The sequence below is a fragment of the Sphaeramia orbicularis genome, chromosome 21 (assembly GCF_902148855.1).
Source record: "Sphaeramia orbicularis chromosome 21, fSphaOr1.1, whole genome shotgun sequence".
NCBI classification, from domain to species: Eukaryota; Metazoa; Chordata; class Actinopteri; order Kurtiformes; family Apogonidae; genus Sphaeramia; species Sphaeramia orbicularis.
The window spans coordinates 56,804,206-56,819,794 of NC_043977.1; the positions used below are offsets into that span (position 1 = coordinate 56,804,206).

The window sequence follows — 15,589 nt, forward strand, 5'->3', positions numbered from 1 at the left end:
CCGCACCGCTCCATACTCCAGCTGGTATTCTCTGTCTGGGTACTCATCCTCCATCAGCTGGAAAACAGATGGAATGTACGCAGAGGACGGACAGAAGGCTGCGTCTGTATCTGTGTGTGTCTGAACGCTACTGTCAGTCAGCGTTACTTTTATCACCCTCATTTCTTTGGTTCCATCTCCACACTCTTCACACTCACACACATTATTCCTCCTCCTCGTACCTGCTGCACTGAACTGGGAATGTCACACAGACAGAAGTGGTATCGGTGCAGTTGTATCGAATATATTTTACGAGTATGAATGCGAGTACACACACACTGAGTATCCGAGCCAATGCCGATACTCATATCAGTATCGGAGCATCCCTAGTTCAGACGCAGAAAAAATTATTCGACCATCAAAAGGTGTCAGAAACAATGGTTATGGAATCAAGTACTGACTCCTGTGTGTGTCATGTGACTAAAACAGACAGAAAAGAAAACATGCTTTATTGTCGCTGTCATTAGTCTGACTGGAACAAAGTGCTGCTACTGACATTTAATGTGTTGGAATGAGCGTTTGTCAGTTAATCCACCAGGGGGCGCCGCTCTGAATTAACCATACTGGACAAATACCACGAAGAAGAGGAAAGTTTAATGAAGACGAAGAAGAAGAAAGTCAGTAATAACAAACCTGTAGACGACAGAGGGAACACTACTGTGATACTAATGTTGATATTGCCCTGGGTAGTCATCCTGAATGTGTCAGTAGTTTTTCTGGGTAGTCGTCCTAAGTTGTCTAGGTTTTTTCAAGTGAATTAGGACCATTTTGCACCGCTAAATCCAAAAATGACATCTGTTTTTCTCAATCAGGTCAGGTTTTTTTGCTAATTTGATTTTGAAAAATTTGATCTTCTCACAAAATATAATAATTAATACCAAAATCAGATTGGTAAGCACACTTTATGAAACTTGTGACTTGATTCCTGTTAGGTACAATGGTGTATTCACTGCAGATGGAGCAGAATACGTCAGGCTTATTTTTGCAAGATCTTCTAGTCGAAGCCATTTCATTCACCTGTAATATTAAAAAAAACATTAATCATAAATTGGCAAAAGTAAAATCTTCAGAACTCATTTATTGCAAGAAATATGAAAGAATTTTGTATCGTATGATGTGAAAATGCCCATAAATGTAAGCAAAAATGTTCAAAAGCCAATATGTAGCAGAGTTCAGAAAGTTGACCTGATTGAGCAAAATTAATGTGATTTTTGGATTCAGCACCAAAATTATCCTAAATCAGCTCAAAAAACTGAAACAATACATTTGTTGTTGACCGGTGTAATACTATGGAGGTACGGAGCGGTGCGGACCCCCACCAGTGGAAGTGAAAACCAAACCTCTCACTCATTTGTCTTTTCTCTTCCTGCTGAAGCTAAACTTTTAAACCTTACAGAGAAAACGCTGCAACATTAGTATCACAGTAGTGTTCCCTCTGTCGTCTACAGGTTTGTTATTACTGACTTTCTTCTTCTTCTCATTAAACTTTCCTCTTCTTCGTGGTATTTGTCCAGTATGGTTAATTCAGAGCGGCGCCCCCTGGTGGATTAACTGACAAATGCTCATTCCAACACATTAAATGTCAGTAGCAGCACTTTGTTCCAGTCAGACTAATGACAACGACAATAAAGCACATTTACAAAAGGAACTAAGAACTGGAATGGGATTATTAAGGACTAGGATCAGTACTCGGTATTAGAAAGTACTCAAATGTAAGTACTTGTACACGGTCTGGAAAAAAGTGGTATCCGCGCATCCCCAGGCCAGCCCGGACCCTTTGGTGGGCTGGATTTGGCCCCCGGGCCGCATGTTTGACACCTCTGCTCTAGAACTTAACCCTTTCATGCATGAATTATAAGAACCTTAGTTGAGGTTTTTTTGTTTTTTTTTTTGAGTGTTTTTATTCCTCGTTAGGCATGAAAAAAACAATGAGATTGAGTTTTTTTTTTTCATAGATTTACAAAAATGTCCACTCAGCTACACCATGAATTTTATTCTGGAAGCAAAGAAACATGTATTTAAAAGCCAAAATCATAAAGTGATCTGAAAACAGTGAAATGAAACCATGTTTAATGCAGCTAACCTGATGTTTTCTCACATTTGAACATATTCTAATACCAGTTATTACTCACTTCATGGAGATAATATGCAAAACATAAATATTAACAACTGATTTCCACTCAAGAACCAACCAAGAACAGCAGAGTTACACTAATGGTATGAATTGCAGTTTATGAGACGATGCATAAGTGTCCACTGTGTCGGCTGATCTGGAACTAAAACAACTAAACCCATGAATATACAAGAGAACAGCTGGAGAAGAACTGACCACTGGAGTGACCACTGTGCATGAAAGGGTTAAACACACACATTCATGGCTTCATACACCATGTGACAGGTTTTCACCCCCTGCACTGTTATTTGCTGAAGTTACACAAAGATCCCAAATGTCTACCCCCAGAAACACACACCTGAACGGGACACAATAAGACAGAAATAAGACCATAGAGCAGGGGGATCAAACATGTGGCCCAGGGGCCAAATGTGGCCCGCCAAAGGGTCCAGTTCAGCCCCTGGGATGTTTTTGTCAAGTGCAAAAATTCCACAGTCTTGAACTGAATTAAACAAACGTCCACCTTTAACCCTTAAAGACCCAAACGTCCACCTTTAACCCTTACAGACCCAAACGTCCACCTTTAACCCTTACAGACCCAAACGTCCACCTTTAACCCTTAAAGACCCAAACGTCCACCTTTAACCCTTACAGACCCAAACGTCCACCTTTAACCCTTACAGACCCAAACGTCCACCTTTAACCCTTAAAGACCCAAACGTCCACCTTTAACCCTTACAGACCCAAACGTCCACCTTTAACCCTTACAGACCCAAACGTCCACCTTTAACCCTTAAAGACCCAAACGTCCTCCTTTAACCCTTAAAGACCCAAACGTCCACCTTTAACCCTTACAGACCCAAACGTCCACCTTTAACCCTTACAGACCCAAACGTCCACCTTTAACCCTTAAAGACCCAAACGTCCACCTTTAACCCTTACAGACCCAAACGTCCACCTTTAACCCTTACAGACCCAAACGTCCACCTTTAACCCTTAAAGACCCAAACGTCCACCTTTAACCCTTACAGACCCAAACGTCCACCTTTAACCCTTACAGACCCAACGTCCACCTTTAACCCTTAAAGACCCAACGTCCTCCTTTAACCCTTAAAGACCCAAACGTCCACCTTTAACCCTTACAGACCCAAACGTCCACCTTTAACCCTTACAGACCCAAACGTCCACCTTTAACCCTTAGACACCAAAACGTCCACCTTTAACCCTTAAAGACCCACACGTCCGCCTTTAACCCTTACAGACCCAAACGTCCACCTTTAACCCTTAAAGACCCAAACGTCCACCTTTAACCCTTACAGACCCAAACGTCCACCTTTAACCCTTACAGACCCAAACGTCCACCTTTAACCCTTACAGACCCAAACGTCCACCTTTAACCCTTAAAGACCCAAACGTCCACCTTTAACCCTTACAGACCCAAACGTCCACCTTTAACCCTTAAAGACCCAAACGTCCACCTTTAACCCTTACAGACCCAAACGTCCACCTTTAACCCTTAAAGACCCAAACGTCCACCTTTAACCCTTACAGACCCAAACGTCCACCTTTAACCCTTAAAGACCCAAACGTCTACCTTTAACCCTTACAGACCCAAACGTCCACCTTTAACCCTTAAAGACCCAAACGTCCACCTTTAACCTAATCCATCTACTGATCTAAACTGTTTAATTCCTGTTGATCCATTAATCCTATCAGTCCATGTCAATAATTGGTGTCAAATACAGTTCTTCATCTTTTCATGGTCATCAGATATGACCATATTTGGATGTTCAGAGGCTCCGTAGTTACCATGGAAACACCATCATCTTCTCCAACATTGATTCCCCAGTAAAACCCATAGAGTTGGATCAATGACAGTGGATGAAAATGAACAAAAATGAATAAAAAAACCCTACAAAATAAATAATGTGGAAAAATAAGCAAAAAATTGGACTAAAATAAAGGAAAAAAATAATAAAATAAGCGACAAAATGAACAAAAAGAGGCAAAGTGATTTTAAAAAAATGAACAAATATGATTATGAAATCAACAAAATAAGTAATATTAATAAAATAAGCCACAAACTGAACAAAATGAAAGAAAAAAAAAAGAACAAAACAGACAACAAATGTCATCTTCTACAGCATTCATTCTCCAGTCAAACCCGTGCAGTCGGATCAGTGACAGTGGACGGACACACTGGGTTTGTGTTCAGTTCAGGAGAGATTTGACTGAAAAAGTCACTTTTTCTACAGTTTTTTTCAGTTTTAATATAGCCTTTGAATTTACTCTGAGCTTTTATGAACATCTACATGATCAGTGAATTAAACACAGAAAAATACCTGATTTTACTGAAAAACTACGCAAAACACACAGGATAAAATTATAATAAATGGTGATAAATCACATAAGAAAAGTTAAATGTAAAGAAAAAATATTTTGGAACTGCAAAATTAGTACTGGGTCTGTGTGGGTGAAAACATTCTACACCAACATATCCTGTTTAGAATGATTAAAAAAAACATATTGTCCATTTGTCCAAACTGAATTACAGAATCCAACAGGTACATGACATTCAACCCTGCAGCAGACAGCAGTGGTCCATGATAGAAGCAGTTCACATTTTACAGGTTATGTTCAGTCCATGGTTTTTATGTGCAGAAATAATTAGCCAAAAGGATTCAGAACTGATGGAATATTTGAATGTTCATACCAAAAGTAACACCTTCTTCTTTCTTCTCTGGGAAAGTTTGGGGGAGAGTCGCATCAGAGGGTGAACTGAGTGGGACTGAGAGAGGAAAGAGAGGGAAAAAAAAAAAAAAAAGGAGGAAAGAGACCAGTTACGACAAATAACACTGACATTTTTAATCCACCAAAAAATACCCAGGGTCTTTAAAATGAATGTAAATGAATTAACTTTCCAAAAGCAAAAGTCTGCATAGATGAGGATGTATTTAAAAAAAAAAAAAAAGACTTTAAATACAACAGTACAATCAGTTTGGCTTCATTCACAGGCTGCACTTTCTACATTTAACTGAAATTATGGTATTTTCTAAAATTCTGTATCTTATTTTATTTTATACAAGATGTGTTATTTTCTTTTTTTAAAAATTGTAATATAATAACAACAACAACAACAATGATAATAATAATAATAATAATAATAATAATAATGATTTAAGATTGCTTTTAATGTTTAACTGTTTTATATTTATACACCTGCCTTCTGCACCTGCTTTTATCTCTTTAATGTGTTTTGATTCCTGTTTTAATCTGCTGTATGAAAAGTGTCTTTGAGTTCCATGAAAAGGGCTATACAAATAAAATGTATTATTATTATTATTATTATTATTATTATTATTATTATTATTATTATTATTATTATTATTATTAATAATAATAATAATACATCACACTTATAAACCACTTTTTTGGACACTCAAAGACACTTCCCAAACAAAACAAAAGAACACAGGAGCTGTAGAAAATGCTAGTTTGAACAGGTGAGTTTTGAGTAGTGACTGAAGTTTTGAAAATTTCTATTTTATTTTATTTATTTATTCATTCATTCATTCATTCATTCATTCATTCATTTATTCATTTATTCATTCATTCTCTTTTTTTATGGGCTCAGCTGGCTGACAGGCAGCTGTCTGTACTGATAAGGCAGCAGCCCACACCAGCTGTACTCCCAGTCATCATTGTCCATTTTTCTGACACCTTTGCTTGTGTATCCTCTTTAATTTGGACATTTTATTTTAGTATTATTGTGATGTAATGCTATTCCTGGTTTTCGGTTTCATTCCCGTGGCTGTAGAGGCTGCAAAGTGTTGACTGTTAAAATGATGTATATGAAATCAGTAAAAACTTGGATTATAAAGAGCTTATGCATGTTTTTAGTTGTGGTACAGCTGCCTACATTTTTGACCGTGTGTGACATTTAACATTTAACTTTAAATGCATGAATAGTTCATTAACTGGTGCTGAACACTAACACGTGCTATTACACAGCCAAGCAAAGCATCTGCTCTGTCCTCTGGGACAGTCTCCATGGACTTGTGATGTCCAAATCAAAGAAAATAAACTAAATTAAAGGTGCAGGACACTTTGGTGTCCAGTTTTTCCTCAGATCTGTCCATCCTCAGTCATATCCTCAGTATCATGAATCTGTTCGTCTGTCTGTCATTACTCAGCTGAATCTCTTCCATGACAGTGAACAGTTTCTTAGTTCCATCCACCAGAAACAAACCATGTGTTTACAAACCTGAGGAATTTTGTTGTGATGTGCATTGTGGAAAACGAAGGCTCGTGCAGCCGCCTGACAGCAGCAGCTGGAACAGACATGACGTGGAAACAGCAGGAGCTCCCTTCCCTCTGTGCATGTTCCTCCAGCCGTTTCCACGTCGTGTTTGTTCATCCATATAAGACCATGTGGTTGCACTGCCGCTGTCGTGGTCAGGTGGCTGCACGAGCCTCCGTTTCCCACAATGCACGTCGCGACAAAATTCCGACAATACCCGAGTTCCCTCCCGGCTCTGAATGTAAACACATGGTTTGTTTCTGGTGGATGGAACTAAGAAACTGTTCAAGAGGTTCAGCTGAGTACTGACAGACAGACGAACAGACACATGACACTGAGGATATGACTGAGGACGGACAGACGTGAGGAAAACTGGACATGACAGTCTGCAGCACCTTTAAACTGTGAGTCAGTTCTCTGGACAGAACATGCATCTTTGTTCACTCCAGTGTGTACTTCAGTATGTAAGTGTACTTCAGCCTGTACTTAAGTATGTAAGTGTACTTCAGCCTGTACTTCAGTATGTAAGTGTACTTCATCATGTACTTAAGTATGTAAGTGTACTTCAGCCTGTACTTCAGTATGTAAGTGTACTTCAGCCTGTACTTCAGTATGTAAGTGTACTTCAGCCTGTACTTAAGTATGTAAGTGTACTTCAGCCTGTACTTAAGTATGTAAGTGTACTTCAGCCTGTACTTCAGTATGTAAGTGTACTTCAGCCTGTACTTCAGTATGTAAGTGTACTTCAGCCTGTACTTAAGTATGTAAGTGTACTTCAGCCTGTACTTCAGTATGTAAGTGTACTTCAGCCTGTACTTCAGTATGTAAGTGTACTTCAGCCTGTACTTAAGTATGTAAGTGTACTTCAGCCTGTACTTCAGTATGTAAGTGTACTTCATCATGTACTTAAGTATGTAAGTGTACTTCAGCCTGTACTTCAGTATGTAAGTGTACTTCAGCCTGTACTTCAGTATGTAAGTGTACTTCAGCCTGTACTTCAGTATGTAAGTGTACTTCAGCCTGTACTTCAGTATGTAAGTGTACTTCAGCCTGTACTTCAGTATGTAAGTGTACTTCAGCCTGTACTTCAGTATGTAAGTGTACTTCAGCCTGTACTTCAGTATGTAAGTGTACTTCAGCCTGTACTTAAGTATGTAAGTGTACTTCAGCCTGTACTTCAGTATGTAAGTGTACTTCAGCCTGTACTTCAGTATGTAAGTGTACTTCAGCCTGTACTTAAGTATGTAAGTGTACTTCAGCCTGTACTTCAGTATGTAAGTGTACTTCATCATGTACTTAAGTATGTAAGTGTACTTCAGCCTGTACTTCAGTATGTAAGTGTACTTCAGCCTGTACTTCAGTATGTAAGTGTACTTCAGCCTGTACTTAAGTATGTAAGTGTACTTCAGCCTGTACTTCAGTATGTAAGTGTACTTCAGCCTGTACTTCAGTATGTAAGTGTACTTCAGCCTGTACTTCAGTATGTAAGTGTACTTCAGCCTGTACTTAAGTATGTAAGTGTACTTCAGCCTGTACTTCAGTATGTAAGTGTACTTCATCATGTACTTAAGTATGTAAGTGTACTTCAGCCTGTACTTCAGTATGTAAGTGTACTTCAGCCTGTACTTCAGTATGTAAGTGTACTTCAGCCTGTACTTAAGTATGTAAGTGTACTTCAGCCTGTACTTCAGTATGTAAGTGTACTTCAGCCTGTACTTCAGTATGTAAGTGTACTTCAGCCTGTACTTCAGTATGTAAGTGTACTTCAGCCTGTACTTAAGTATGTAAGTGTACTTCAGCCTGTACTTCAGTATGTAAGTGTACTTCAGCCTGTACTTCAGTATGTAAGTGTACTTCAGCCTGTACTTCAGTATGTAAGTGTACTTCAGCCTGTACTTCAGTATGTAAGTGTACTTCAGCCTGTACTTAAGTATGTAAGTGTACTTCAGCCTGTACTTCAGTATGTAAGTGTACTTCAGCCTGTACTTCAGTATGTAAGTGTACTTCAGCCTGTACTTAAGTATGTAAGTGTACTTCAGCCTGTACTTCAGTATGTAAGTGTACTTCATCATGTACTTAAGTATGTAAGTGTACTTCAGCCTGTACTTCAGTATGTAAGTGTACTTCAGCCTGTAGTTCAGTATGTAAGTGTACTTCAGCCTGTACTTAAGTATGTAAGTGTACTTCAGCCTGTACTTCAGTATGTAAGTGTACTTCAGCCTGTACTTCAGTATGTAAGTGTACTTCAGCCTGTACTTCAGTATGTAAGTGTACTTCAGCCTGTACTTCAGTATGTAAGTGTACTTCAGCCTGTACTTAAGTATGTAAGTGTACTTCAGCCTGTACTTCAGTATGTAAGTGTACTTCATCATGTACTTAAGTATGTAAGTGTACTTCAGCCTGTACTTCAGTATGTAAGTGTACTTCAGCCTGTACTTAAGTATGTAAGTGTACTTCAGCCTGTACTTCAGTATGTAAGTGTACTTCAGCCTGTACTTCAGTATGTAAGTGTACTTCAGCCTGTACTTAAGTATGTAAGTGTACTTCAGCCTGTACTTCAGTATGTAAGTGTACTTCAGCCTGTACTTCAGTATGTAAGTGTACTTCAGCCTGTACTTCAGTATGTAAGTGTACTTCAGCCTGTACTTAAGTATGTAAGTGTACTTCAGCCTGTACTTCAGTATGTAAGTGTACTTCAGCCTGTACTTCAGTATGTAAGTGTACTTCAGCCTGTACTTAAGTATGTAAGTGTACTTCAGCCTGTACTTCAGTATGTAAGTGTACTTCATCATGTACTTAAGTATGTAAGTGTACTTCAGCCTGTACTTCAGTATGTAAGTGTACTTCAGCCTGTACTTCAGTATGTAAGTGTACTTCAGCCTGTACTTAAGTATGTAAGTGTACTTCAGCCTGTACTTCAGTATGTAAGTGTACTTCAGCCTGTACTTCAGTATGTAAGTGTACTTCAGCCTGTACTTCAGTATGTAAGTGTACTTCAGCCTGTACTTAAGTATGTAAGTGTACTTCAGCCTGTACTTCAGTATGTAAGTGTACTTCATCATGTACTTAAGTATGTAAGTGTACTTCAGCCTGTACTTCAGTATGTAAGTGTACTTCAGCCTGTACTTCAGTATGTAAGTGTACTTCAGCCTGTACTTAAGTATGTAAGTGTACTTCAGCCTGTACTTCAGTATGTAAGTGTACTTCAGCCTGTACTTCAGTATGTAAGTGTACTTCAGCCTGTACTTAAGTATGTAAGTGTACTTCAGCCTGTACTTCAGTATGTAAGTGTACTTCAGCCTGTACTTAAGTATGTAAGTGTACTTCAGCCTGTACTTCAGTATGTAAGTGTACTTCAGCATGTACTTCAGTATGTAAGTGTACTTCAGCCTGTACTTAAGTATGTAAGTGTACTTCAGCCTGTACTTCAGTATGTAAGTGTACTTCAGCCTGTACTTCAGTATGTAAGTGTACTTCAGCCTGTACTTCAGTATGTAAGTGTACTTCAGCCTGTACTTAAGTATGTAAGTGTACTTCAGCCTGTACTTCAGTATGTAAGTGTACTTCAGCCTGTACTTCAGTATGTAAGTGTACTTCAGCCTGTACTTAAGTATGTAAGTGTACTTCAGCCTGTACTTCAGTATGTAAGTGTACTTCATCATGTACTTAAGTATGTAAGTGTACTTCAGCCTGTACTTCAGTATGTAAGTGTACTTCAGCCTGTACTTCAGTATGTAAGTGTACTTCAGCCTGTACTTCAGTATGTAAGTGTACTTCAGCCTGTACTTCAGTATGTAAGTGTACTTCAGCCTGTACTTAAGTATGTAAGTGTACTTCAGCCTGTACTTCAGTATGTAAGTGTACTTCAGCCTGTACTTCAGTATGTAAGTGTACTTCAGCCTGTACTTAAGTATGTAAGTGTACTTCAGCCTGTACTTCAGTATGTAAGTGTACTTCAGCCTGTACTTCAGTATGTAAGTGTACTTCAGCCTGTACTTAAGTATGTAAGTGTACTTCAGCCTGTACTTCAGTATGTAAGTGTACTTCAGCCTGTACTTAAGTATGTAAGTGTACTTCAGCCTGTACTTCAGTATATAAGTGTACTTCAGCCTGTACTTAAGTATGTAAGTGTACTTCAGCCTGTACTTAAGTATGTAAGTGTACTTCAGCCTGTACTTCAGTATGTAAGTGTACTTCAGCCTGTACTTCAGTATGTAAGTGTACTTCAGCCTGTACTTCAGTATGTAAGTGTACTTCAGCCTGTACTTAAGTATGTAAGTGTACTTCAGCCTGTACTTCAGTATGTAAGTGTACTTCATCATGTACTTAAGTATGTAAGTGTACTTCAGCCTGTACTTCAGTATGTAAGTGTACTTCAGCCTGTACTTCAGTATGTAAGTGTACTTCAGCCTGTACTTCAGTATGTAAGTGTACTTCAGCCTGTACTTCAGTATGTAAGTGTACTTCAGCCTGTACTTAAGTATGTAAGTGTACTTCAGCCTGTACTTCAGTATGTAAGTGTACTTCAGCCTGTACTTCAGTATGTAAGTGTACTTCAGCCTGTACTTAAGTATGTAAGTGTACTTCAGCCTGTACTTCAGTATGTAAGTGTACTTCAGCCTGTACTTCAGTATGTAAGTGTACTTCAGCCTGTACTTAAGTATGTAAGTGTACTTCAGCCTGTACTTCAGTATGTAAGTGTACTTCAGCCTGTACTTAAGTATGTAAGTGTACTTCAGCCTGTACTTCAGTATATAAGTGTACTTCAGCCTGTACTTAAGTATGTAAGTGTACTTCAGCCTGTACTTAAGTATGTAAGTGTACTTCAGCCTGTACTTCAGTATGTAAGTGTACTTCAGCCTGTACTTCAGTATGTAAGTGTACTTCAGCCTGTACTTAAGTATGTAAGTTTACTTCAGCCTGTACTTCAGTATGTAAGTGTACTTCAGCCTGTACTTCAGTGTGTAAGTGTACTTCAGCCTGTACTTCAGTATATAAGTTTACTTCAGCCTGTACTTCAGTATGTAAGTGTACTTCAGCCTGTACTTCAGTATGTAAGTGTACTTCAGCCTGTACTTCAGTATGTAAGTGTACTTCAGCCTGTACTTCAGTATGTAAGTGTACTTCAGCCTGTACTTCAGTATGTAAGTGTACTTCAGCCTGTACTTAAGTATGTAAGTGTACTTCAGCCTGTACTTCAGTATGTAAGTGTACTTCAGCCTGTACTTCAGTATGTAAGTGTACTTCAGCCTGTACTTAAGTATGTAAGTGTACTTCAGCCTGTACTTCAGTATATAAGTGTACTTCAGCCTGTACTTAAGTATGTAAGTGTACTTCAGCCTGTACTTAAGTATGTAAGTGTACTTCAGCCTGTACTTCAGTATATAAGTTTACTTCAGCCTGTACTTAAGTATGTAAGTGTACTTCAGCCTGTACTTAAGTATGTAAGTGTACTTCAGCCTGTACTTCAGTATGTAAGTGTACTTCAGCCTGTACTTCAGTATGTAAGTGTACTTCAGCCTGTACTTAAGTATGTAAGTGTACTTCAGCCTGTACTTCAGTATGTAAGTGTACTTCAGCCTGTACTTCAGTATGTAAGTGTACTTCAGCCTGTACTTAAGTATGTAAGTGTACTTCAGCCTGTACTTCAGTATGTAAGTGTACTTCAGCCTGTACTTAAGTATGTAAGTGTACTTCAGCATGTACTTCAGTATGTAAGTGTACTTCAGCCTGTACTTAAGTATGTAAGTATACTTCAGCATGTACTTCAGTATGTAAGTATACTTCAGCATGTACTTCAGTATGTAAGTGTACTTCAGCCTGTACTTAAGTATGTAAGTGTACTTCAGCCTGTACTTCAGTATGTAAGTGTACTTCAGCCTGTACTTAAGTATGTAAGTGTACTTCAGCCTGTACTTCAGTATGTAAGTGTACTTCAGCCTGTACTTCAGTATGTAAGTGTACTTCAGCATGTACTTCAGTATGTAAGTATACTTCAGCATGTACTTCAGTATGTAAGTGTACTTCAGCATGTACTTCCGTATGTAAGTTTACTTCAGCCTGTACTTCAGTATGTAAGTGTACTTCAGCCTGTACTTCCGTATGTAAGTATACTTCAGCCTGTACTTCAGTATGTAAGTGTACTTCAGCCTGTACTTCAGTATGTAAGTATACTTCAGCCTGTACTTCAGTATGTAAGTGTACTTCAGCATGTACTTCAGTATGTAAGTATACTTCAGCCTGTACTTCAGTATGTAAGTGTACTTCAGCCTGTACTTCAGTATGTAAGTTTACTTCAGCCTGTACTTAAGTATGTAAGTATACTTCAGCATGTACTTCAGTATGTAAGTGTACTTCAGCCTGTACTTCAGTATGTAAGTGTACTTCAGCATGTACTTCAGTATGTAAGTATACTTCAGCCTGTACTTCAGTATGTAAGTGTACTTCAGCCTGTACTTCAGTATATAAGTTTACTTCAGCCTGTACTTCCGTATGTAAGTTTACTTCAGCCTGTACTTAAGTATGTAAGTGTACTTCAGCCTGTACTTCAGTATGTAAGTGTACTTCAGCCTGTACTTCAGTATGTAAGTTTACTTCAGCCTGTACTTAAGTATGTAAGTGTACTTCAGCCTGTACTTCAGTATGTAAGTGTACTTCAGCATGTACTTCAGTATGTAAGTATACTTCAGCATGTACTTCAGTATGTAAGTGTACTTCAGCCTGTACTTCCGTATGTAAGTTTACTTCAGCCTGTACTTAAGTATGTAAGTATACTTCAGCCTGTACTTCAGTATGTAAGTGTACTTCAGCCTGTACTTCAGTATGTAAGTTTACTTCAGCCTGTACTTAAGTATGTAAGTATACTTCAGCATGTACTTCAGTATGTAAGTGTACTTCAGCCTGTACTTCAGTATGTAAGTGTACTTCAGCATGTACTTCAGTATGTAAGTATACTTCAGCATGTACTTCAGTATGTAAGTGTACTTCAGCCTGTACTTCCGTATGTAAGTTTACTTCAGCCTGTACTTAAGTATGTAAGTGTACTTCAGCCTGTACTTCAGTATGTAAGTGTACTTCAGCCTGTACTTCAGTATGTAAGTGTACTTCAGCCTGTACTTCAGTATGTAAGTGTACTTCAGCCTGTACTTCAGTATGTAAGTGTACTTCAGCATGTACTTCAGTATGTAAGTATACTTCAGCATGTACTTCAGTATGTAAGTGTACTTCAGCCTGTACTTCCGTATGTAAGTTTACTTCAGCCTGTACTTCAGTATGTAAGTGTACTTCAGCCTGTACTTGTACCTGTACTCACCTCTTGCTGTACTGCTCCGACAGAGTTGCGTGCTTTAGAGTAATGGAACAGGAACTGGAAGAGGACAGTTTAAAGTCATTTGTGCTCCTGAACATACAGTACGTGTGGACACTGAAACTGATGAAGGAATAAGACTTACTCTTTTGAAAACATTCTGGACGTTCTCCTGTAAAAAAAACAACCCAAAAAAACACAACTTCAGATTACTGTTAGTTTATTAAAGCTGTAAAACTATCACAACAGAGCTGAGTCACATTTAGAACACATGGTACATACTAGGGCAGCGGTCTCAAACACACGTCCCACCAAAGGGTCCAGTCCCACCCCTGGGATGAATTTCCAAAGTGTCTAAATTCCACAGTCCAGGCTGTGGAACTCATGTTAGTGTGGGTTCCACATCCAGACCAATCTGATCTACAGTCCAATAATAACAGCAGAAGAACCCACACAGAAGAACGACTGCAGATTTACTACTGGGTTTGATGGGAAACAATAATATTACATTATGTCTGTAAATGATGACACCTACAAATATTTGTCTTTGTTTTAGTGCAAAAAATAACATTAAATTATGAAAATATTTACATTTCCAAACTCTCCTGTAACAATAAACTGTGAATAAACTGAACAAATGTGTCCAACCTGAAATGTCTGTATTAAATTCAGTCCAGTTTGAACTCTTTTCTTCCTGTTCCTCAGTGTTTAGTGTCTTTGTCGTTCTGATCCAGAATGCACATGGAGTGGAGGGAAAATATTATTCAAATTGCACTTATTTTTCTTAAGAAATTTCAGTTTTTTCAGGTTATTCACATCTTTTTTGTTTAGATAGTTTATAAAAGTAACTATTTTCATCGTTTAATGGGTTTTTTTGCAGTAAAACAAAGACAAAAATGTGCAGTTGTCATTATTTCTAGGTTTTTCTGTTCTTATTTTACTGGTTCAGTCCACTGCAGATCAAATCAGGCTGAATGTGGAACCTGAAAGAAACGGAGTTTGAGAGCCCTGACATGTACACAGGACACTGAAGGGCCACAGGAGCAAGATCTGAGATGAAGCAACAAATAATCACCCTCATAACAAAGCCAACAGACTTTTTGTCAAACACTGATGCATTTTTTCTCCTTTTTGAACACTTGTCACTACGAGAATAAAGTCGTAAAATATCAACATAAAACCCGTAATTTTATGAGAATAATGTCAAATACAAAAAGAGTCAGAATTTTACGAGAATAAAGCCATAATATTATGAGAATAAAGTCATAATTAAAAAAAAAATCATTTAACAAAAATAATGTCATACTTCATGAGATTAAATTAAATGTCAATTTTGAAAATAAAGCCTTAATGTTACAAGAACAATGTCGTAATTTAAAAACAGGTGGAAAAAATATAATTTACATAAAATCGTACGCACTCGTCACATTCTGGAGAACTTGGCACATTTTGTGAGGTCACACTTTCATTTGGGGTTCACACATGGCAAAATACTGAGCCTATTAGCCCCGCCCATCAAATACTGAGCCTATTAGCCCCGCCCATCAAATACTGAGCCTATTAGCCCCGCCCACCAAATACTGAGCCTATTAGCCCCGCCCACCATCGACACATTGTCATTAGTCTCAGAGTTCCGCTGTAACCACAAACTCTGTCATCAACAAAGCTTAAGGCTTACAAGTTTTAAATTATGACTCTTTATCACACTATTGCAAATTTCTTTTCAAAATACTACGACTTTAATCTCATAAAAGTACAACATTATTTTCATTAAATTATGAATTGTTTTTTTTTTAAACTATGACTTTATTCTCATGATATCGTTGGTTTA

At 38.1% G+C, this 15,589-nt stretch overlaps 1 protein-coding gene across 2 annotated transcripts in view; it reads right to left on the bottom strand.

The window, feature by feature from the left end:
• Nucleotides 1–15,589, bottom strand: part of nms (neuromedin S) — a 33,666-nt gene that overhangs the window by 1,285 nt on the left and 16,792 nt on the right. For both annotated transcript variants that reach the window (XM_030125647.1, XM_030125646.1), the window contains exons 4-6: nt 13,904–13,930; nt 13,765–13,818; nt 4,866–4,940 (exon numbers count right to left, since the gene is read on the bottom strand). In XM_030125647.1, coding sequence (XP_029981507.1) covers nt 4,866–4,940; nt 13,765–13,818; nt 13,904–13,930 — 156 coding nt within the window. The remainder of the gene's footprint in view (nt 1–4,865; nt 4,941–13,764; nt 13,819–13,903; nt 13,931–15,589) is intronic.